Source organism: Mus caroli, unplaced genomic scaffold (assembly GCF_978045245.1).
Source record: "Mus caroli unplaced genomic scaffold, Mus_caroli_1 scaffold_6, whole genome shotgun sequence".
NCBI lineage: Eukaryota > Metazoa > Chordata > Mammalia > Rodentia > Muridae > Mus > Mus caroli.
Window position 1 is genome coordinate 85,162,320 of NW_028227261.1, and position 24,181 is coordinate 85,186,500.

The window sequence follows — 24,181 nt, forward strand, 5'->3', positions numbered from 1 at the left end:
GAAAAATGCAGAAATATGTGGAGAAAATTTAGAACATCCATAATGCAGTCAATCAAAAACAAAGAATGCTTATAGTATTCTGTTATTTGACTCTGTCCTTTACTCTGTATTGTCCTTGTCCATGTATTGCATAATTTTGATCATACCTGTCATATAATCCATGTTTTCCACAATTTTTTAAAACCAGAATATGACTTCACCTCATGTTCTGTTTTAGATTCAGTTTTTATCTTTATGCTTTTGAATGCTATCTTTGTCTCTCTTTATGTCTTTCTTTCTCTCTGTCTCTCTTACCCCCCCACACACCCCCACTCCCTCGTGCAGGTATCTCTCCAATCCTAGAGGAAGATGTTTAATCCCTTGGAGCTGAAGTGAAGAACAGCAAGTATTCTTAATTATTGAGCCATCTCTGCCATCCATAGATGCTTTTAGTAGATGCTTCATATTCCAACCAAGAAGCATAGAGTGCAACATATTTAACCAATTCCTTTTCATTGTTTAGGTTTTTCTAATTTTTACCAACCTTTTCCCCTGTCTGAGGCAGGATCTCTAGGCTGGTCTTAACATCTGCCTCACTGCCTTGGGATCTTAAGTATCTGCCATCATGCCCAGCATTCCATTTTTGTACATCACTACATATATCTAATTATTTATTTTATTTGAGAAGAATCTTTAAAATGGGAAATAAGAGTCAAAGAAAATGGACAAATTTGAGACTTCCTATAAGGCTTCAATTTATCAGTTTCTACAGTCCTAACAACTGTTGAGTGACACTCTCTGGTCAGTTCCGAGTATAACTGGTTTTTAGAACTTGCTGATGCCATGCAAATCAGAAGGTTTAGAAGGAAAGCAATCCACCATCTTGATTTGCAATGCTGATTGCATGCAGCACTTCATGCTTTTTAGTTACTGTGTGTCCTTTCCTGAGAGTGGTCTGTCAGTGTTCTTTGCTGGACAGACTTGATTAATGGTAACTCTGCTAACCCTATGGCAAAAGATGCCAAACCTTGCATTCAGCTACATCTGGTAGGAGACCAGGTTCCTGCAGCACTAGTAAGAGTCTGTGTCAGCTCTGATGTTTCAGTAAAACCAGAAAGGGCAAAGTGTCTGTGCTTTATTACAATATGGAAGAAGCTGTATGGATGAGCCTCTGCTATCAGATTTTCATGCTTTGTGACTCTTAGTGCCTCTTTTCTTAAATGCTGCTCTAGCAGGAGGGGGAAATGTGTCTGACCTTTCTTTAGTATTTGCTTTTGACCTACTGCTATGTGCAACACCAGTGATCACATCAACAGACTGGACGATAGAGAAGAGAATTAGCTTTGAAGTCAGGCAGATCTTAGGCATGTCTTAACCTTTTAGGAGTTTACTTTCCTCTTTTTTTTTTCCCCAGCATAAGTGATAGTTCTAACCCTAAAGAATGAATGTGTTCCTGATTTTGTGGTGTTGATGATCAAACCCAAAGTCGTATGCATGCAAGCAATCGCTCTATTCAGCTTCCAGAGTGCAAAACAGTAAAAAGTGCTTGTCCCATCACAAGACTCTTATCTGCAGGATACCTAAGCTGATTCTGTGGATTTCATGCTGAGCTGGTGCCTAGCACAAAGTGGAATCAGACTAAACCTTCTTGAGTATTTGTAGTTACTGATCAAACAGACTGCAAGCAGGCCTTCTCTGAATCTTTGTGACCATTACTCCCATGGTGGAATGGCAGCTCCCTTTGGGGCAACAGGAAAAGTACTGGACGTCATTCTGATACATAATGTCAGGGCCATTACATTTGTCTTCTCTTTCGAACATAATATCATGAGCATTTTCTAGTTACAGTTTGATGCCAGTGTGAATCCAGCCACTCTCACTTGCTACAGGACCTTAGGCAAGCTGCTTAACTTTTCTTTGCCTTAGCTTGTTTATCTGTAAAATACAGATAATAAAATGCTGCAAACTGAATGCTGTGTCTCTCTATAACTTGTGTGATGAAATCCTAACACTATCCCTATATGGGACCTGGAGGCCTTTAGAAGGCAATAGGTCAGCAGGGCAAAGCACTTGTGAATGGGATCAGTGTCCTTATAAAAAACACCCCAGACAGCTGCTTTGTCCTTTCAATCACAAGAAGACAGTGAAAGGATGGAATCTGTGCACTTGGAAGAAGTCTCTTCCCAGACACTCAACAAGCTGGTATCTTGATCTTGAATTTCTTAGCCACCAAAACTGTGAGGAATATCGGCATAGTTTGTAAGTCTCCTAGTTTTTGTTATAGTAGTCCAAACAGTCTAGGGCGTATATTTGGGAGTGGGGGCTTTCTAAAAGTTAAATGAAGTAATTCACGGGCCTCTCTCAGGAGGGTGCCTGGAACTTGCAATCTCTATTACCTATTATTGATATCTGCTACATTTCCATGATAGCCATCCTGATAGTGATGGTATATAATTAAACTGAACAGATTAGATATTTATGGTTATTTTTCTATTTTTAAATATAAACTTACAAACTAAGTCACGTTGGTCATGATGTAATTCAGGAAGCTAAGTCAGGGCACTGTCATGAGCTCTAGGCTAAACTGGACTCCCTGAGGAGTTCTAGGCCAGTCCAGATTGTAGAGTAAAGCACTGTTTCGGAAAACACAACAAACCAGGCCATCTTGTAGTTTGTGGTATAGAGATAAAAGCCAAGCAGTGAGTTTAAAACTTTGGGCTCCTTAGATGGCTCACGAGATAAAGGTAAGTACTACCATGCCTGGCAACTTGAGTTTAACATATGAAACCCAAGTAGTAGAACGAAAGAAGAGTCTTCCCCCGAATGCCTCTGACGTCTACATGTGAGCCAAGCATGCCTGTGTTCATGTATGTACGCATGCAATCACAAAGTGAAAAAATTAAAAGTAATAAAAAGACTCAATGTTGAAGCATTAATAATATATCTAAGTTATCTTACAGGCCTTGATTATTGATGGATTATTGATGGTTCTTTCCAGTATCCACGCACGTGGAAGGCACACTGAGGCCAGTCTAAGCTACAAAGGGAGACTGTCTCAAAAATATTATCTTACAAAAATTCAACACTTCCTAGACATATTTTTGGCTAATTGTCCCACCTGAGAAGTCCTGCATGAAATGTCCTTGTCCAAGGCACAGCAGCCCTGAATCACTCTGCAAGGTTTCTAGGCCTTTATTCTGGGATCCTCCTGACCAAAAAAAAAAAAAAAAAAAAAAAGCCACATCAGCTTTCCCCCTCCAGCAGTGAAGAATCTCTGATACAGCACAGCTCAGGGCCAAGCCAGCAGTTTTTAGATACCATTTGGAAATATCCAGTAGAGCAAATGTCAAGCCTTGTCACCTGATCTGGAGTTTTTGGGACAGAGGTTTCTGCTGTAGTCTTTCAGCTAACAAAACTCAGGGTTAGCAATAGCAATTGAAACGTTAAGTGACAATGGAGTATAATTGGTGTGTCAAAAGGCTCGGTTAAAAAAAATAAAAAACAGTTCTGTTTGATCTGTTTAAAGAATTAATGGCCTCATTTTTAAAGACAAGGAAACTGAGGTTCAGAGAGGGTAATGCTTTCCTTCAAGGAAACTTGATCCAAGTCTGTGGCTCTAAAAAACACAAGCTTTCCTTCCCTGTGAGCACAACAGGATCTCTTTCAGATTAATCAGCATGTTTTACTGCTCACTGCTAGGCACTGGAACATAGAGCTGGGTGAAATAGACAGGCAGGGGTATTAATCACAAGTTCTAGTTCTGAGGTTGATGAGTGTCCAGGAGAAGTAATTAAGTCATGTGGGTGGTTCATTTTATTTGTAGTACTTATGTCTAAAAGCCATCATTAATCCTTTTAGGAAGAGGCAGGGGTTGATAGATCAGGGTTATAAACAAAGGCCGGTAGGGAACTAGGGAGGGATGAACTCCCACTCAGAAATCCAAGTCCTAGAGGATGTGGCATTTTGGTTGGGGCTGAGGAACCAAAAGAATACAGGGGAGGGCCACGACACGTCCACTCCCTTCCTAAAGGCAAGTAAAAATAGAACTATGGTCAATCCTTGCTAAATATTTGTCTTCAGAACAGTTACATGGCCCTCTCATTTAGTCCCCTATTTCTTACATAGGTAGGCCTCTAAAGACACACACAGAAAATTCACACAAAACACACACCAGTGTGCATGCATTAATATCTTAAACATATCACATGAAAATATAAGTTCTTATATATGCAGACTCACACATACAATCTTCACAGAGAGACTTACAAATGTGTTTATGCTTTCATACACAAGCTCCAACATATCCTCTCCCCACCCACTACTCACTCAGGCAAATAAATGCATGCTTTTGTTAACACACAGGAGTTCACACACAAATCTCATCCTGCCTGTCTGGTTAGAGGAGAATGACTAATGGGAAATCATGCACAAAGGCAAGCATCCTAGGAGAGGCCACGACTGGGTTTACAGTGAGGCTGCTGGGATGGAATTAAGCCATCAGATGACAAACTTGTCCTGCCAGACTGCACCTAAAAGTTGCTCAGCTGAGGCTACCATGTCCCGCAGTGCTGGATCCTGGGTGATGGTGCAAGTTTGCCTGCCTGATTTCAAACTTCCTGCAGAGTTTAATGTCATCCAGGGTCAAGCTCTCTTATCAGCCCAACCCCAATGCAGGCAACAGGCAGGAATCTCTGGGGACTCAGAGGCAGTGCGGGCTGCTTTCCAACCTTAGGCTTGTCCTGACATAGTGCAACCCCAAGTGGTTAGCATTAATGACGGTTTACAACCGTGGGCCAAGCATTGGGTTAAACCCTTCAAGTACATGATTTCATTTTCACAACTCTGTGAGGGGGATGGGGTGTGCCCTCTCATCTCACCATTACGTGGTTAAGAAAACTGCTTGAGCCACAAAACCACTCAGCAAGAGAGACAAGGAGCTGAAATTCAACCTGGTCCTATTCTATTCTTTCCGAGGTTCTGGGCATAAAGTGTGCATGCGAGTTTGTCTCCTCCACACCCTCTTGTGCTCAGGATGGGGCTCCAGGCTGTCCCATCTGGCTTAGAGCAGGGCCATGCCATCAGCAGGTGCTTAGTGGGGGCACAGAAGTTGGCTTGCTGAAGCCATCAGCAAGAGCTTTAGTTTCCCCATCTCTGAAATGGGGATGGCAGTGTTGATACCGCAGGGCCAAGGCCCGCTGTCTTGAGCAACAGAGTGAGAGCGGAGCTCCATCTATATCTTAGCTGCCACCACCCTCGCCCGTCGCGGGGATGTAACCCAGCCCCCGCCCGAGTCCGGGTGCGGCTTCGGCGCCCCCATTGTTCAGAAGGGCGGAGACGCTGCCCACAGGGGACTCCCCGCCCCGGGTCCAGCTCGCAGCCCAGTGGAACAGATGATTTGGCCTGGAATCTGCAGCGCGGGCCGCGTCCTTTGTCTGCTCGGCGGCGTTGGATGCCCAAGGCCCGCGCCCCGCTCTGTGGGTAGACAAAGCCGGAGCCGCAGCGAACCCAGCCGGCTCCAACACCTCTCGCGCCTCCCGACGTCCCGCCCTCTTCTTTTGGAGTCCTCTGATTGGTCTGCACCGTTACAAAGAGGCCGGGGAGCGGGCGGATCACGTGGGCCAACGCGGCTTCCGATTGGTTAGGCTTCGCTGCCTATCGAGGAGGGCGGGCAGTGCGCGCTCCGCCCAGTCGCTCCCTCCGCGTTGAGGCCCGCCCGCGGGGCCGGCCGCCTGTCAGAGGGAGGTGGCGATGGTGCTCTTGGTGGCGGCAGCGGCGGCAACGCTTTCCTTGGTCGGACGGCAGGGAGGAGAAGATGACTGACCGATCGACTGGATGAATGAATGAATGGCGGAGCCGAGCGCGCCATGAGGAGCCTGCCGAGCCTGGGCGGCCTCGCCCTGTTGTGCTGCGCGGCCGCCGCAGCCGCTTCCACAGCCTCGGCAGGGAATGTCACCGGTGGCGGCGGGGCCGAGGGGCAGGTGGTCCCGTCGCCCAGCCCGGGGCTTCGGGACCAAGCCAGCAGCCCCTTCCCTAAGGCCGCGGCTCCCACGGCGCAGGCCCCGCGGACCGGCCCCCCGCGCACCACAGTAGTCCGCAAAACCGGGGCTACAACCCCTTCAGCCGGCTCCCCGGAGATCATTCCTCTCCGCACCAGCGCACAACCCGCTGCCACCCCCTTCCCGGCTCTGGACCTCTCGCCCGCCACCCCTTCGGAGGACGGACACACTCCCACCACGGAATCACCACCCTCCAGACCCGCGCCCACCACCCTTGCGAGCACAGTTGGCCAGCCGCCGACCACCTCTGTAGTCACCACCGCTCAGGCTTCCAGCACTCCAGGGACCCCAACTGCCGAGTCCCCGGACAGAAGCAGCAACAGTAGCAGAGTCCCGCCCACCGCACCTGTCACCGAAGCCCCTACATCTCCTCCCCCAGGTGAGTCTCCGCGCTTCCTAGTCCTCTGGACCTTCCCCCAGGCACTGCCTATTTACACACCGGCCTCGTCACCCTGGCCACTTCTTGCCCAAGAGCTTCCCAAGGGAAGATCCGAGCTCCAGTTAAAGTAAACCCCCAATCCCTCCAAATCTAGAAAGTCTTTTGTCCCCCAACCTGGTGCCATGCTCCATCCAGAGGGAGCTGCTGCTATATGGAAGGCTTAGGGTCTCTTCCTAAAACAGGGTTTTCTGGCCTTTGTCAGAGTCCCAGAATGGACACAAACTTTTCTATTGGATCCGCCCAGAAGGCCACCCTACCTGGGATATTTGGGGGAAAGTTTGAAAGCTAGGATGGTGCTTTATCAATGCGCAGGTAAAAGCCTTTACGGGATTCCCCAGAGCTCTAGTGTCCTTGTTTGTTTCTTTCCATTGGTGTAGTTAATAGATATTGGGGTGTGTGTGTGTGTGTTGGAAAAGATGAACAATGTAGTTTGCTTAAAAACAGGCCATTTCAGGCTTGGAATTACAAATAAAAACGGCATTGTAGTCCGTGTTTTCTCAGCAAATAAGTAGATTTTATAGGTCATTTGGGGCAGGTGTGTTTCTAGGTTGAGCAAGTTTATAAATTAGGTTAAATCCCTTCCTTACACCACTTCTTTCTGCCTCGGTTCCAAGGTCAGTGCTTGAGCAAATGCCATTTGAGCAGGGATACCCATCTTTGCCCCTTTTTAAAGTAGGATGTTCCTTACTGCTGATGCTGACATGCCAATTTATGTTTGAGCTCACAATAGGAAATGCAGCTCTTCTGCTGGTGAAAGTGTTCAAGCAAAGTTAAGATACAACTGCTGTTCTTTCACCCTTTTGCATCTTAAATAGGCCAGGAACTCAACCAATAAGGCCTACCTCTTTAAGAAATTCAGCAAGTTTTCTGAGATCTTTTGCTTTGCATTGGGGTGGAGATTTGCCCAGAGCACTTACTTGTCTAGCTTGATCTGATTGTTGACCTAATTCTTAGGCTCAGTGGTTTACTGTGGAGTCAGGTATGAAGTTTGGACTATAATTGAGTTGGTAGAAGATTTTCCCAGATGGTTAAGCCTTAAATCGTATGTTGGAGCTCGGCAAAGGCACAAGTAGGAATGCAGATTATTCACCCCCAAAAGCCACATTTGGATCTCTTTTAGCTTCAAGGAATGTACTAACTAGCTATTTTTTTAAACCTTTGATGCTTTTTAGCTTTTTATAAAGAGAGATTGACATATTACTAAAAGTTAGACTAGTACCTAAGTGTAGACTCTAGAGTCCATTTTTAGGTTTGAATTCCATCTTATTGTCCCCCTTTGTCAACGTAAGTATGGACAGGTCCTTGTGATCTTACTTTCTTCAACCTCCAGATGCAGGTTATCATAGTCCTTATAGGTTTACTGTGCAAATTGTGTAAAATGGACTGAGTGTGTATACTACACATGTACTGAGGAAGCAAATACAAGAGGATCAGGAATTCAAAGCCAGCCTAGGCTACATAATACATTTAATACAATCTGGAGTGTATGGCAAGACTCAAGAAATAAAGAAAAACAGTAGAGAGAGGTTAGGAGAAGAGAGAAGAAAATCCACTAAGTCAATGCATACCTAACTAGTGCTTAGAATAGTCCCTGTGCTCGATAAGCACCTGTGTGTTGTGTTTTATTTATGACCAGCTCTGTTTTCTGATTCAAAAAATATGGAGAAGCCAAGTGGGGGTTTGTGACTTCTATACCTTGTTCTAGTAAATAGAAAAAGGATGAGTTAGAATGTCTGGAGTTTTAAGCACATAATATTTAACTAGCAATTGCTTCCTTTTGTTAGTATCTGATAAATAAACATACAGTTAATGTCATTTCACTTTTGACATTTTAAGAACACAAAGATAATCCTTATTGCCAAAAGAGATAATCAGAAACCTAAAAGAAAAGGACAACATCACTCCTCCACTGCTCTCTAGTTCTGGCTCCTAGAGGACCTAGACGTTACTCCTCATAGCAGTTTGTTCCATCTTAAAATTTTTCTTTCTGGGCATATATCAACACAGTTGTATTTTCAAATAAATTTTAGGGCTCAGGGGTAGAGACTTGTTTAATATGAATAATCACCATCAAAATTTAACTAATTAGTAATTTGTAAAACTAAAATGGAAATATATATATATATATATATACATATATATTATCTCCATCTTGATATAGTCACTTAACTATAACATAATTTTTAATTTTTTTAAATTTCTTTCATGTAAGTACCTTGGTTCTGCCTGTATTCCTTCCAATAGTATTTTTCATTGTAAATATGGACAGAGGAAGTGGACTTGTTTAACCAGTTCGTTATTAATTCATTTAACAGTTCCATATATATATATATATATATATATATATATATATATATATAGCTTTGAAAAGCACAGAGAATCCATCATGTATTTATTATATTCTCTGATAGTTTGATACCAAATCAGCACTTAGAATTCAAATCAATTTTAAGTGAAACCAAGCTGGGTTTATGAATATTTACCATTTGAACTGTTTTTCATAATTTCTATAGGCCATAATTTCTGTATGGCTGCCTTTCTGTAGCAAACACTTCAGGATATCAAATTGAGGTCATTCACCTTTGTTTAAATAGTGTGTCACTTAGGGTCTTCTGTGAATTCATTCACAGAATTGTCTGTGTTTAGTTCTCAGTAGCTTGACTGACTTTGTGGCCTACTGGTATTCAATTTTAGCCTTACAGTGATATATTCAAAGTGACTTTTTAATTATAGCATGGACTCCAATATACTTTAGATAGTAAGTATAGCTCTTCAACAGAGGAAAAACTTCTATATGAATTTGAAAGAGCTGATTTGGCTTGCAAAGCTGGATTTCCTGCCATTGGGCAAGATGGTTGTAGAATTTTATTTCAACATTTCTATGAGAACTGGTTGCTGTCTAATATATCATTTGATTGGGAAGGTCTTTTAAACTGCTATAGGAATCAGTAAAAAAAAAAAAAAAATCCTTCCTAGAGATTTAGCTGAAAGCTCTTACTAGCAGTCAGTTGGGATCCCATTGTTTACACAGAACACTGATCTGCAAACTGAAACTAGTTACCCAGCAAGCACTTTCCTCTCACAAACCTGGCATAACACTATACTGATTGGTTGGATAAAGGGTGGATGGAAAAGCTGTGATCTTACTAGAGAGTTATAATCAGCAGTAAGGCCCTGAGCTAGTGACAAATGCTTTCATGTTTGTTTTACATGGACTAATTAGGATCTTAGAATCCACTGAAGCCCAGCATGGCTCTACATTTTAAGAAATACTTCTATAGGCTTAGGTAAAACGTCTCTGCCTTAGCTAACGTTTGACTAGATGGATTGTGGCCTTTGAAAACATGTCCAAGTCTGTTTTCTCTCTGCACGTCTTCAGATTTGAGGGGTGTAGTTGTACTCTTGAGTACAAATAATAACTTTGGCTTCTTCAATTTGTCTTTATTTCACATGGCTTCATATTTCTTCACTATCCTGGTCACCTCTAACCTGAACCTTTTCAGTTTTCTGTAACTTCCCTAAAACACAGAACAGAGCTGAACCCAATAGTCTAGATATACTCCAGCACAGCTCATAGCAGAGAGAGTGGTTACCTTGTTCTTTCTGGGTACAATACTGATTTTGTATTTAGTCCCCTAAGCACAGCATTTTTTTTTTATTGGCAGCAAAATTGTGTGGTTGACTCATTGAATGCATCAAGATAACTAACTATTTTAACTTATGCATTTAAAAGATACGTGTTAGATAAATCTTCTTTTATCTGGACTTAGAAGTATTTGTGATTTTTCTAAAATATCTGAAATTTTCCATGCTCTTAAGATTGATTATGTTAAATTCAGATGCTTGTTAGAGCTCAAATTGTACTCCACCCAGGTTGTTCACATGACTTGCAGGGTGTTCCTACAAATCAAGTCTAAGGACAAGTCAGGGCAGGTTATTCTTGCCTCACTGGGAAGAAGAAATTCATGGACGTTAAAACAGTTTGGAAGGGAAGGGATAATAGCTTATGTTAGTTCTCAAGGGTCTCTTTCAGCTCTTAAGTTCTGTGATGATTAAATGTGCATGATTCAAGGCACATTTATACCTTACAAGGAGTCTTAATTATTTACTTATGATCAAGACTACAAGAAGAGACTTTGTTTAAGCAAGCCTCAGAAGCCAGTTTGAAATCTCTAGCTTCTCTGAGGTATGACTACAATATTAAAAATGGATTCTATTTGATTTGCTTTATTTGCTTGGTTTTGTTTAAGAAAGGGTCTAGCTGTAGCTCAGGCTGACCTAGAACTTGCTATGTGGCTCAGGCTGACCTCTAACTTGTCATCCTCTTGCTGCTACCCCCTTGGTGGTTGGAGGTGCTACCATGCCTAACACTTTAGAGTTCACTTGAAAAAAAAAACATTCTAGAAATGCAAGATCCTCCTCGCTGGATTTGAAGATGTTTTTTTTAGCCCAATAGTCTCCACTGTTAAAGCCAGAGTGCTATTACATGTAGTTATTTGTGACTAACTAACATTTATTTTCTGGAAATAAAAACTCTATAGGCTCTAAGGAGAAGACAGGTTCAAAGCCTTTTATCAAAAACCTATGTGTATAGATATATTGGAGAGCTTTTCAGATTTTAGGAAGTTAACCAATACATCCTGGTGTAGCTGGGAGAATATCTAGTAATCAGACTTATGAAGACAGTCATAATAATATGTTCAATATCAACAACTCAGTGGGCTAAGAATCTTGAGCAGCCTTGCCTTTGATCAAGCCAGGTTTTATTGTCATTCATATTCAAAACAGGGCTTGCAGAATAGACATCCTGGTTCTTTACCTATCTTGGAATACATACAAGTACTTCCTTCCCTGCCTTGGATAAGGTTTCACTATGTTACCTAGGTTGGCCTTCTATTCATAGGCTTAAGCCATCCTTCTGTTTCAGTCTAAGTAACTGGAATTACAGAAGCTCACCATTGTGTCTGGATTCTTAATAATTTTCTTGAATATTTGTTGGGCCCAGACCTTGCATCACCTGGCCCATACTTAAAACACACACTTGAGCCCAAGCTTTGCAAAGTCCTGGCTCAACCCTGCTACTCCTGTGGTGCTTCTCTATAAACACTGTTTAAAAGCTTTATGTTACTGCTCATCAGAACTGCAGTTTGGGTGTCTATCCTAAGCCCTGTCCCTTCCCTAGATCAGTTGTAGCTTGGTTCTAAAATTGAGTTGCCCTCGTTACCCCTTTGCATCCAAGTAAATGGGGTATGTTAGAGGGAAAATATGGGCATTTGCAATAAGACAGGTGGGCACTGAGAACACCTTGCACAGCCTTCTTATCTGAAGACAGAATGAGGGTCCAGTGGGTTTTCTGTCTCTTCTACCTTAGAGACAGGAGAGTAAACATTAACTTCATAAAAAGATTACCAGTAGCGGGGACCTCACCATGCTTTGCTAGAAGGGGTTCACCTAAGGATAATAAAGCTTAAATCCCCTTTGAAATCTGTTCTAAATTTTGGTATCTTTTGCTACTAAGAGTAGCAGGAAAAATACTTAATTTTAGATTTTCTATTATTTAGCATTAGGTTTGAGTGTTGTGGACCACTAAAATAGTAATTGCAAACATGCTGTCTTAAATTCATTATGTGGTTTCATCCTTAGAACAGTGAGGTATTATTAGATAGTATGATCCTCATTTTTTTTTTCTGGTGCTGGAGATTAAATCCAGGCCCTTGTATATGATAAGTACAACTCCTCCTTTGAGCTGTAACTTCAACCCTGTTTTATAAATAAGGAAAATGAGACCCAATTCTCTTTGGTATTTACTGTATTGTACACTGCTCATCGATCGACCTTTAACTTTTTGTTTTATAATGGTTTATGGCTGTGATACTAAACTGTGCTCATCCTTTTGAATAGGGTTCATTTTGCTTTGATGGATGTATTTGTATGAATTATCTTTAGGTTCAGTCATAAGGACTTCTTATATTCACTGTATATTTTTCCTGGCCTAAGTGCCTACTGGTGTGTATAAATTCCTTAGTCTGATTAGTTTCTGGAAAATAAGCATAAACTCCATAACATTAGTTTAGAGTGTTTTGAATAATGTCTCCAGGAAGCCTTCTGGCTAGTTGAAAATTTACACATTGGAATAATCTGACCAGGTCTTTTTATCTTGATTTAACTAAAGACTCATAAAATTAAAGTGCATTACTTTTCATCTTAGCATTCTAAACATGTGTGCATTATCCTTCCAGACGTCCTGGCACCCTTATAAAAAAAGAATGGACCGAAGCATTACAGTGCTGTTTTTACTGATGGGTCAATTATGGGTAGAGAGATGACTGCTTAAGGGTACTTCATAGAGCAGAAGCAAATAGAGAGAGAGGATCTTGTTTAGTGGAAAGAAATTAGATAATATTTTTAATTACATAGATTTTTATTTTATGCCTTTTACCTTGGTCTTGATTTTTTTTTTGTTTTCTTTAGATATAAAATTCTTTATTGTTAATTTCAACATTATATTACAGGTATTTCTGTGGCTACATTTACATCTTTTTAAAGTATGGATCTTAGTTTACCATTTCTTTAGTTGAAACATCTATACCATTTCTTTAGTTGAAACATACTATCTGCACTTCAACTTTAAAAAGAGATCTTGTTTATTTGTGATAAAGAAAATAATACATATGTGCTTGAATCACAGTAAATGTTTGCTCAAAAGTAGTAACCTATCAGGTCCTTTTGCTCAAATACATCCAATAAATTTATGTCAAAATAACCGCCATTGTGATGCCACTCTTCCCCAGGTAGCTGTCAGAGAACTCTTCCACGTTCTTTAGTCTTTATCTGCTCATGTTTCCAGTGCAAACTCCTCCATGTGTTGCTCTTACTCAGTCTCATTCATGGGCCCTACCCTTCTTTCCCTGTTATTTAAGAAGCCAAATTACCCTCTCTAGTGAACAATTTACCACTTTGTCCTCCTTCAATGCATCCTCAAAGCCTAATTCTTCCAAGAGATCTTTCTAGATGAACAAAAAGTCCTTGAAGATGTCTTGGTATTAGGGTGCACGGAGTTGAACTCTTTTTGTGCAGAACAAAACCTCTCTTTTTTTTTCTGTGACTGACTTTTTTCCATATATATACTTTTTAAGAAACAAAATATAAATTATTTTAAGTAGCAATTTTCTTTTTCTCTTATGAATAATATTGGCTATTCTTGATACACTGCTTTGGTATATGAGGCTTAATTGTGTTGAGAAACAAATGTTTTGATCTTTTGAATGACAGAATTTTCCTTGTAGAAATACAATTAAAGTTAATAGTGAACAGAATGCTTCTAATAATTAACAAGTATGGATTTCAAAGTGTTCTTAGAATCTTCTAGAACTTTCCATCTACCTTGAGGTTAATTACTTTAATTTCTGAGTATTATATGAGTGTAAAAAGGCTTAGCTTCTGCCCTCTATTGATTCTGTTATTGGTAATTTGATAAGTTTCACATTTGATCATTTTTATTTGTAGCTGTTCTCCTTGGAGTTTATTTGCTGAGTTTAATCCTTTGGCTGGTTTTAGTGCTCATATTTAAATAGCAGAAAGATGATGATAAGAGATTAGGATTGTCTACATTTCTTTCCTAGACACTAGCTGGTGCTCAATGTAATAAAAAGAACCTAGTCATAATTAAAAATAAACGGTATGGGAAATAACAAGTTAAGCTATGGAATTTGATTGGGAAATTCAAATAAATTTCTCTTCTTTATCTTAAAATTTTTTATTTAGAAATAGGAATGGTAAAAATCTGTTTGGAAATATCTTAATCTCCCTCTTCAATTGCATTGCCCCAAATTACATGCAATTCCAGCAGATTTGCTGGAAGAAAAAGAGACTTCAGCCAGGCTTGGTGGCACACGCCTTTAATCCCAGCACTTGGGAGGCAGAGGCAGGCAGTTTTCTGAGTTCGAGGCCAGCCTGGTCTACAAAGTGAGTTCCAGAACAGCCAGGGCTATACAGAGAAACCCTGTCTCGAAAAACAACAACAACAACAACAACAACCCTCAAAAAAGAAAAAAGAAAAAGAAAAAGAAAAAGAGACTTCATTTCAGCTTTCTGTTCTAGTCAGATATTTAAAACTGTGGCAACAAATATAACTGAGTACTTATATGAACAATTTCTTGTCAGGCTTTTAAAATGTACATCATTTGTTCTTAAACAATAAAGAAGTTAAATGTCATCATCCCCATCTTATAGATGGCAAATACTGGGACTCAGAAAGCTTAAGAGAAAAGGAGACCAGTGAGACGACTCAGATCATATAGGTGACTCTCACCATGCAATAACTTGGGTTCATTCCCTTGAACCTACATGGCAGAAGGAGAGCACTGGCTCTCATGAGTTGGCCTTTGACTCCACATGTATGTATAAGTGCACTCTCATGTGTAAGCATGCTTACACAACACATCTATCTCTCCAGTAATAAATATAGTAAGGGAGAAGGAGAGAATAGACTCCCACAGTTGTGATCTTCCCCACACTTGCTGTAGTACATATACACAAAATTAATACATGTAATTTTTAAAGAAGTAATTTACATTTATATCACCATTGAATAGCCCAAATAGATTTTCAGTATTTAGTGGCCAAATGAATGAAGAAGTGTGGTGGTAATTAGAATAAGCATGCAGTTTATTCTTGAGGACTATAATGTAACCATGGCCTTCTCTCTTAAAATGAACTTCCCTCTAGTTTTTCCCTTTTGCTCCTATTAATAGAGCATGTGGAACTCTGAGAGCTTATATATTACACTAATTATTCATTTTTATTACATGACATTGTCCTTTCTATTTTTCTTGGCTAAAAGAAAAACCAAAATAGACAAATGAGAATCTGATAATTTGGGGGGAAAGAATAGCTAAGTTAGAAAGCTGAGGTCTTGTATATAAGATATGAACTTTGGAGTCATTTTACTTATCTCATGATTTGGGCAAATAATTTCATTTATAAAATGAGATAAGAACTTTGACTTATAAACTGTGTTATTTGGGTACTTGCACTTCCTCAAGTTGTTTTTTCTGTTTGTTTACTGTATGCAATTTTGATTTTATAGTCATACTATAAAATGAAAACAATGGACAAAAGTTGTGATAAGCATGCTAAATCTCTATGTACATGAGATTAAGTCAATATATGACACAGAGTCATGTAATTGGCTTAGCAAGTTTGGTCAGCATCTGAGATACTTGCTCAGTGTCAGGGTGATGCCATTCTGAAGAAAGCATATGTAGAAGATGCTGTCTGAGACAGGAAACCTCCTGAGGCCTGACAAAACTACAAAATTTAGGCAGGCAGAGATGATGGATTAAATGTATTTTTTTTTCTTTAGGAAAAATTAGCTGCAGTCTTTGATGAAAGCTGAACATAGGATATTGGGTCTTTTCTCCATTTTATCTAAAGAATTTGAAACAAACACTTTAATGTTAATTTTAATTAATGTATCTGAAGAGGATATTCGATTCTTATCTTTCACCTTCTATAAAAATCAATTCAAAATGGACCAAAGACCTGAATTTAATACCTGAAACAATGCAGCTTCTAGGAGAAAACATAGGGGATACCCTTTGAGATTTTGGGCTGGGCAAGAACATTTTCATAGAACAATGATATCACAGAAACTAACTTCAAGTATCAATAGGCAGGGCTTTTGTGAAAATTAAACGTTTCTATACAGCAAAGGAAACAGCAGAGCAAACAACCTACATAATGTGAGAAAAAAATTCTACCAGCTGCACATCAGACAAGGGGCTAAAATCCAGAATTTACAAAGAATAAAAATGCCAAGGAAATAAAACTGCCAATCAACAAATGGGCAAATGAAAATAAATACTTTTCAAGAAAAGAAACACAAGTGACCAACACCTATTTTTAAAAATTCTCAGTATCTCTAGCCATTGGGAAAATGTAAATTAAACTATTTTGAAATACCACCTCAGCCTTTTCAGTATAGATATCATAAATAAATAAATTAGTGAAAACTAATACAACCATTGTGAAAATTAGTTTGAAGATTTCTCAAAAAAATTAGAAATAGAACTACCACATGATCCCACTATTTCATGCCTGAGCATGTACCCAGAGAAGTCTGCATCCTACCACAGAGATATTTGCACCCTCATGTTTATTGCTACTTTATTCACTATAGTAACAGCCTAGTTGTCAATCAACAAATGACTGTATAAAGAAAACTTCCTATATATATTTCTATACAGCTGAAAAGAAAAGTGAAATCACAATTTAGCAGGAAAATGAATGCACTTAGAATCTATGCTTTTAAGTGAGGTCACAAAATCTCAGAAAAAAAAGTAAAATATGTTCTTCCTCATCTCCAGAATCTAGCCAATGATCTATGGGAATGTCTAAGCACTGTGCACATGGGGACTGTATAGCATGCAGAAAAGAAGACAAGAATGGCTAAATATTTGGGGATGGGGAAAGACTGAATTCAGGTAATGGACCTAAGTTATGAAAGAGGATTTAAAGCTAATTGTTTTTCTAGTTCCAATTTTGTGATTTAGTTTTCATTTTTGATAGATAAATGAATAAAAATATATTTGGTAATAAGACTGTAAAATCCAGGGTGAAGCTCCAGAGCTTCCATCCCAATGTTATTCTAACCGTTCATTCAGTTATACAGTTTTAAGGTCTGCTTAATATTGGTATATGCTTTTTTACTTGCATTTTTCAAAATACATAAATAAAATTTTAAATGAGAAAAATTTAAACTTATTTAAATAGACACTGTTTAAACTGATCAATATTTGAATTCATGGCATTTTTTAAACTGTATTTTGCCAATAAAAATCTGATTTTTTTTTCCCCCTTAAAGATACAGTGCACACTAGAAGTTTGGTTTCAATCTGCCCATATGTTTTGCAATTAGATCAGATGGGGTTGCTTTTATACTCGTAATAGAACAGCTGTTCTATATGATGCCTTGCCAGGGAGACAGCTAAGCTCCAAGGAAAGGAGAAATTATTCATTTGGGAGAAGGAATGTGTTCTGCCTAGTCAAAGAGAAAGTGATAAGGAGCAGGAATGTTTTCAACTTACAAGAGGAATGTTAAATAAATTTTAGTTAGCCAAAGTTATGCCCTTGAGATAACTGATTTTGAAAACTTGTTTCAGTATTACATTGTTCTTAGCAACTAGCATATTTCCAGGGATCTTTTTATATTTTCATGGTTTACTTTAAATCTGCTGCTTTTACTTGGTGAATGTGGGCAAAGGGGTAAGCAGTGAGCAGAACATGAGAGTCCCGAGGTTCTTTTAATTTTAATGCTCATTAAAGCTATGTATGTATGCATGTATGCACACACACACACACACACACACACACACACACACACACACACACAAGTATAGTCTCAGAAATTTTTGGATATTGGCCACTCTGAAGGAAATTGGGTGAACTGAATAGCTTTTTAGGTTTTCTTCCATCTTGTCAATCATTTGTAGAAATGTAGTCTAGGTGTGAAAATGGCTACTGGGAATAATGGGGGGCAATAGGAGGGGTCAGCATTTCAACATGCCGTTTTGTTTGTTTGTTTGTTTGTTTTTCTTCTCTTTCTTTCTTTTTTTTATTATTAGGTATTTTCCTCATTTACATTTCCAATGCTATCCCAAAAGTCCCCCATACCCTCCCCCACACTCTCCTACCCACCCACTCCCACTTTTTGGCCCTGGCGTTCCCCTGTACTGGGGCATATAAAGTTTGCAAGACTTAGGGGCCTCTCTTCCCAGTGATGGCTGACTAGGCCATCTTTTGATACATATGCAGCTAGAGTCAAGAGCTCCGGGGTACTCTTATTTTTCTATTGAGGCTTAGTTAAAAGAAGATATCAGGCCTTTACTGCTGCACATTTCTCATTTGGCTTTATGCTCCTTACAGTCTTAGTTCTGAGCATACAACATTAATAGTAGAAACCCACCACCCACTAATATTGTGTGGGATAATGAATAGCTAGAAAGTATACCAAACACACAAAGCAATTTGGCTGTTGGGTATTATTATACTGAATTGTTGGTGTATTGCCTGCAAACCTATCCCGTTTAACTGGTTTTAATTTCTGTGTTAGTTTGTTGCTTCAACTTGTCCACAAATGCAGGACTGAGAGGTTCAACTAATCAGTGGAATGGAAGTCAGAACCAAATTCCAGCCCCTCTTTCATTGATTTTACATATTATTGAAAGTACTTTCTAATGGTCTTATGTCAGATTCTTTATCTAGAAAATGAAATATTTTTTCCAGTCTCCCAAGGTTTTTGAGAAGTAACACATAACTTAATTTGGGTTTTTCTCAAAGAAAAAGGTTTTATAGAGTTTAAGCTGTTTTCTAGTGTTGTTTTTTTTTTCAGATTATATTGTTTGTATTTGCCTTTTAAAAGCAAACAAAAAAAATACACAAATTTATATGTGAGTTTATATATACTATATTCTTATGTACTTCCTTGAATAATAAATTGTGCTGTTATTTTTAAAGTTTGGGACACTTTAGTGCCATTCTTTGTTAATTACCTTGATGAAATAAAACATAATAAATCAGGCTTTACATATCTTTAATATTATTTTAATTGATTTTTGTCTGCTTGCTCATTTCAATTTTGGGACAGGATCTCATTATCTAGCCTGAAATTTCACTGTAGGATAGCCTTGACCTTAGATCTTACTGCTCCAGCCTCTTATGTTCTGGGATTATAGGCATGTGCCACTAGGCCTGGATCACAGCTCTCCTGTTTTGAATGGATCCTTCTTCACCATTTTTATGTTCAAATGTATAAATATGTTTTAGAATATGAAAGCAATTGCAAAGTTAAAAAGTGAACTCAGAAACATTTTAGTGGAACTGCAGATATTTTTTTATACCAACATTATTTTCCTCCCCTTCCCTGTCACTGATATAATTCTGTATGTATCTCATGCACAAAAACCATTCTTTCAAATAACTTCACAAATTTAAATATTTTAAAGTGAGATGGCTTCTAACTGAAGTTGTAAGTAGAGCCTTTAGTGTTATTATGTTAATTTATTTTATAAAACACTGAGAGATTGGTATGTTCAAATTACCATATTAGGTGCTTCCTAATACTTACAGGGGAAAAAATTATCCTATAAACCTTTTTATAGCCAACTTTAATATTTTATTGCTATGCATATCACTCAATTTTTCATAGCAGTAAATGAGATCACTTATTTGTTAAGAGAACAAAAATGCAAGTTGAATTTAGCACTCTGGAGTCAAACATATGACAGATCCACATGGAAATATTTATCACATTTAAACGATTTATCTGATCTCGATAAAGAGTAAAAATGTACTTTACATAGTGACCTAAGATGATTTGCTTGGTGTTCTCTGGCCTAGCCAGATCAGTGACTTGCTCTTCTGTGTCTCTCCAATACAAACATGCTTTTTTTTTTCTGGGTTTAAGTGGCCCCTGAAAACCTAAAGCATTCTGACACCAAGCCTGGCATGTAATAGTTTCAGTCCTGTGGTAAGAAACCAGGGTGCCTACCTGCCCAGCTCATGCATTGCCAAAATGCTTAGGTGCTATGCTGAGGACATGGCTTAAAGGTAGCCCTGGCCTTCCAAAAAATGATATACCATGATCTGTACTTTCTGAATTTTGAACTGTGAAGTCTATACTGAATCATAATACTGTTGAAAAAGAATTTAATCATTTAATGTGTATGGCAGTATTAAATAATTGGCACTTAAGTTAATAGACACCTTATATTATTCACTCAAAATTGTCATTATTATTTATATTGTTTTATTACCTATCAATAATGTTAGTGTAATGTCAGAAGAACATGATTCTAGATTAATAAATTTGTTATCTTCCTTGACAGTCTGACAAGACTTTTATAATTAGGAAGACATACATTGTCACAGATCAAATTTCTCTAATACATGTTTTTAATATGCAGGGTAGAACCAGTGTTGTTGCAATGGCTATGCCCTATCCTTACACAATGGAGTACTACTCAGCTATTAAAAAAAATGAATTTATGAAATTCCTAGGCAAATGGATGGACCTGGAGGGCATCATCCTGAGTGAGGTAACCCAATCACAAAGGAACTCGCACAATATGTACTCACTGATAAGTGGATATTAGCCCAGAAACTTAGGATACCCAACATATAAGATACAATTTGCTAAACGCATGAAATTCAAGAACGAAGACCAAAGTGTGGACACTTTGCCCTTTCTTAGAATTGGGAACAAAACACCCATGGAAGGAGTTACAGAGACAAAATTTGGAGCTGTGACAAAAGGATGGACCATCTAGTGATTGCCATATGCAGGGATCCATCCCATAATAAGCTTCCAAACGCTGACACCATTGCATACACTAGCAAGATTTTGCTGAAAGGACCCAGATATAGCTGTCTCTTGTGAGACTATGCCGGGGCCTAGCAAACACAGAAGTGGATGATCACAGTCAGCTATTGGATGGATCACATGGCCCCCAATGGAGGAGCTAGAGAAATTACCCAAGGAGCTAAAGGGAACTGCAACCCTATAGGTGGAACAACAATATGAACTAACCAGTACCCCGGAGCTCTTGTCTCTAGCTGCATATGTATCAAAAGATGGCCTAGTCGGCCATCACTGCAAAGAGAGGCCCATTGGACTTGCAAACTTTATATGCCCCAGTACAGGGGAACCCCAGGGCCAAAAAGGGGGAGTGGGTGGGTAGGGGATTGGGGGGGTGGGTATGGGGGACTTTTGGGATAGCATTGAAAATGTAAACGAGGAAAATACCTAATAAAAAAATAAATTAAAAAGAAAAAAAAAAAAAAAGAAGAAGGGCCCAGTTCAAACGAGAATCATCGCCAAATGTGACAGCACTAGGCTACCTGAAAGCTAATTCAAAAGGCAAATGTAAGCACTTGGTGTAAGGGGCAGGAGGATCGGGATGCCAAGACCAGTTAGAGAGAGAACAAGAGAGAGAGAGAGAGGGAGAGAGAGAACCAGAGAGAGAGAGAATCAGAGAGAGAGAGAGAGAGAGAGAGAGAGAGAGAACCAGAGAGAGAGAGAGAACCAGAGAGAGAGAATCAGAGAGAGAGAACCAGAGAGAGAGAGAGAGAGAGAACCAGAGAGAGAGAACCAGAAAGAGAGAGAACCAGAGAGAGAGAGAATCAGAGAGAGAGAGAATCAGAGAGAGAGAGAGAGAACCAGAGAGAGAGAGAGAGAACCAGAAAGAGAGAGAACCAGAGAGAGAGAGAACCAGAGAGAGAGAGAGAGAGAGAAAGAGAGAGAGGACCAGAGAGGGGGAGAGAGAGAGAGAGAGAGAGAGAGAGAGAGAGAGAGAGAGAGAGAGAGAGAGAGAGATCCCGAACCAACAGCAATAAATGCAATATTTCAAGAATAGCAATTGGCAGCAGTCTGTTAAATGTACAGGCCTCTGGGATCTTTTGTTAATACCAGGCTACAGTCACAAATGGCCTAGCAAAGTGAAAGAGTCTGTGTTTCACATTGTTTCTTAGAGGATACCAAATAGACTCTGCATGTACAAGCTACCTGGCCTTCAACATTACCCTGTAACATGAATATAATAATGCTTACTTAATAACCCTAATCATTTAAACCCAGCTCTTCCTGACTTCAAAGCTATGCACTTTTTCTCTGACTAAATTGTGTTGCATTGCCAAAGCAGATGGGAGAAGCAGAAAATGGAATAAAGCATCAAGTGGGTACAGAACTCATTTTGGCTTCTGATTTTCTCACCTTTTCTAGCCTCCTCCAGCAAGCTCATATTTTTTTCTTTCTCAGCACTTGGATCCAGTTGTACATGGTGATCCATGTTTGCTTTCAGTAGCTCCTACAAAACTCAAAATTAGATCAAAGAGTCTTTCTCAAAGTCAGAAATGGGTGGAGTGGGAGTAACGCCAGGAGATTGTGGTAGGAATAAGATGAGGACAAACAGGTGGATGAGCATGGAAAATGTAAACTAGAAGCAAGGAAGTGACTGTGAGCTTGCCCATCAGTACCAGATGGTTGGGGCTGACAGATGACCATGTAGTGCTTGTTAGAATTTGGCAAGTGAAACCACACTGTGAAATGGAAGTATTGATTGTTCTTGACTGACAATAGGACCTTTCATAATTCACTTAATATGAACTCTAAGATCATGATGCTGATGTATAATAACACTATACAAAAGTCACAAATGGTCAGATGTGCAAATGTGAGTGAGACTTCTGACAGTCACTTTAGGTTGCAGCTCTTTCCCCATCTAATCAACTTCTTAGTGAAAAGTTAGTTTCTTTCAATCAAAGGAACAGTTATTTTCAGTTATAGGACCAGCGCAATCTCATCCACTCAAAAGACATTATTGACACATCACATGTAAAATTTTGGCAGGTTTGTTTGTTAAAAAGAATGAACGAATAACTTCATTTTGTGGGGATTGATATTTAACAATAGTGCTATCATACCCACTAGTGGACCAGAGCAATGGTCAGGTCCAACATGAGATATAGGGCACATATATACAATGAAAAACCTAATCATGTCAGTCTCCTAGTTAATAATTTAATATTTAGACTCTAATATAATAGTCCTATTAAGCACAGTAAGTAACCCCATCCCATAAAGCCCAAGCTGTTTAATATGACTTAAAAGTCTTCATTATCTATCTTTGTCTTCATTTCCTTCATCCTTCAACTTGTGCCTTAGACTCCAGTAGAATCTGACTGCCATATATTCCACCATATACATACTTACTGTGATCATTAGGAGTACTGAAGGAAGCAGTCATCTGTGAAGGTCTTTTTCTATGTCAGACACTAAGCTTTAGATGAGTTGTGTGACCTTATTTAATACTCAGAAAGTATAATAAGAAATAACACTATCATCCCTGCTCTGTTATGCTAGAATTGAAGTTTTAAGACTTTAAAGACAATGAACAAAATTTCATAGCTATTAAATTGTAGAAAACCTTGATTTACATTCAGTTCTTTCTAGCCTCAAAGCCTGTTTTCTTAATCATTAAGCTAACTAGACTATTTTGCTTTGTTTATGCCATTCTTCTGCCTGGAGTGTCTTTCTCTTCAGTTTAAATAGGAGTCTTAATTGTAAGTATCAGAAATTAACACACTGATTTAATCAGAAATTGAGTTTATTACAAGGATTTCTAGGGAATCATAAAATTGCCTGGGGAACCCAATGTAGGCCATAAAGCTGGCAGTGATGCCTGATGATGCCACCAAATGGGCTGCTGATATTGCTACTGAGCATTGGATAGAGCTTGATGAGAATACTAGTACCTGGGTTCTGAACATGAGAGTAGGCCCTTCTGCCCTTTGTCATACTACATCATCTCCTCAGCCAGGAGGACCTCACGCTCAGTCCTTGGACCCTTAGTTTCCCTGATTGCAGGGAAGGCCAGGGATATAAGACTCTGACTTAAACCATTTGATGGAGAATCCGAGCTAAAAATATGCATAAATCCTCTACATAGAAAAGGATTCTGAAATATGGAGAAATTTTAATAGCAGTCTGTTGAAAAGAATGCCAGATGTCAAATACCTCTTTCAGCCACCTAACAAAATTATTTGTCTTTGAAAAACACCATTCATGCTCTTTTACTGCTATTGTGCATTTTATGTTCTAATATTACTGAATGTATGTTATGATTACTTGCTTTCAAGGGATTCTTGTTTT

The 24,181-nt window shown here is 39.2% G+C and overlaps 1 protein-coding gene across 1 annotated transcript in view; it reads left to right on the forward strand.

Moving 5' to 3' along the window:
- Window positions 1-5,678: 5,678 nt before the first annotated feature.
- Window positions 5,679-24,181, forward strand: part of Megf9 (multiple EGF like domains 9) — a 108,440-nt gene continuing 89,937 nt past the window's right edge. The window contains exon 1 of the mRNA XM_021160932.3: window positions 5,679-6,414. Coding sequence (XP_021016591.1) covers window positions 5,820-6,414 — 595 coding nt within the window. The 5' untranslated portion in view covers window positions 5,679-5,819. The remainder of the gene's footprint in view (window positions 6,415-24,181) is intronic.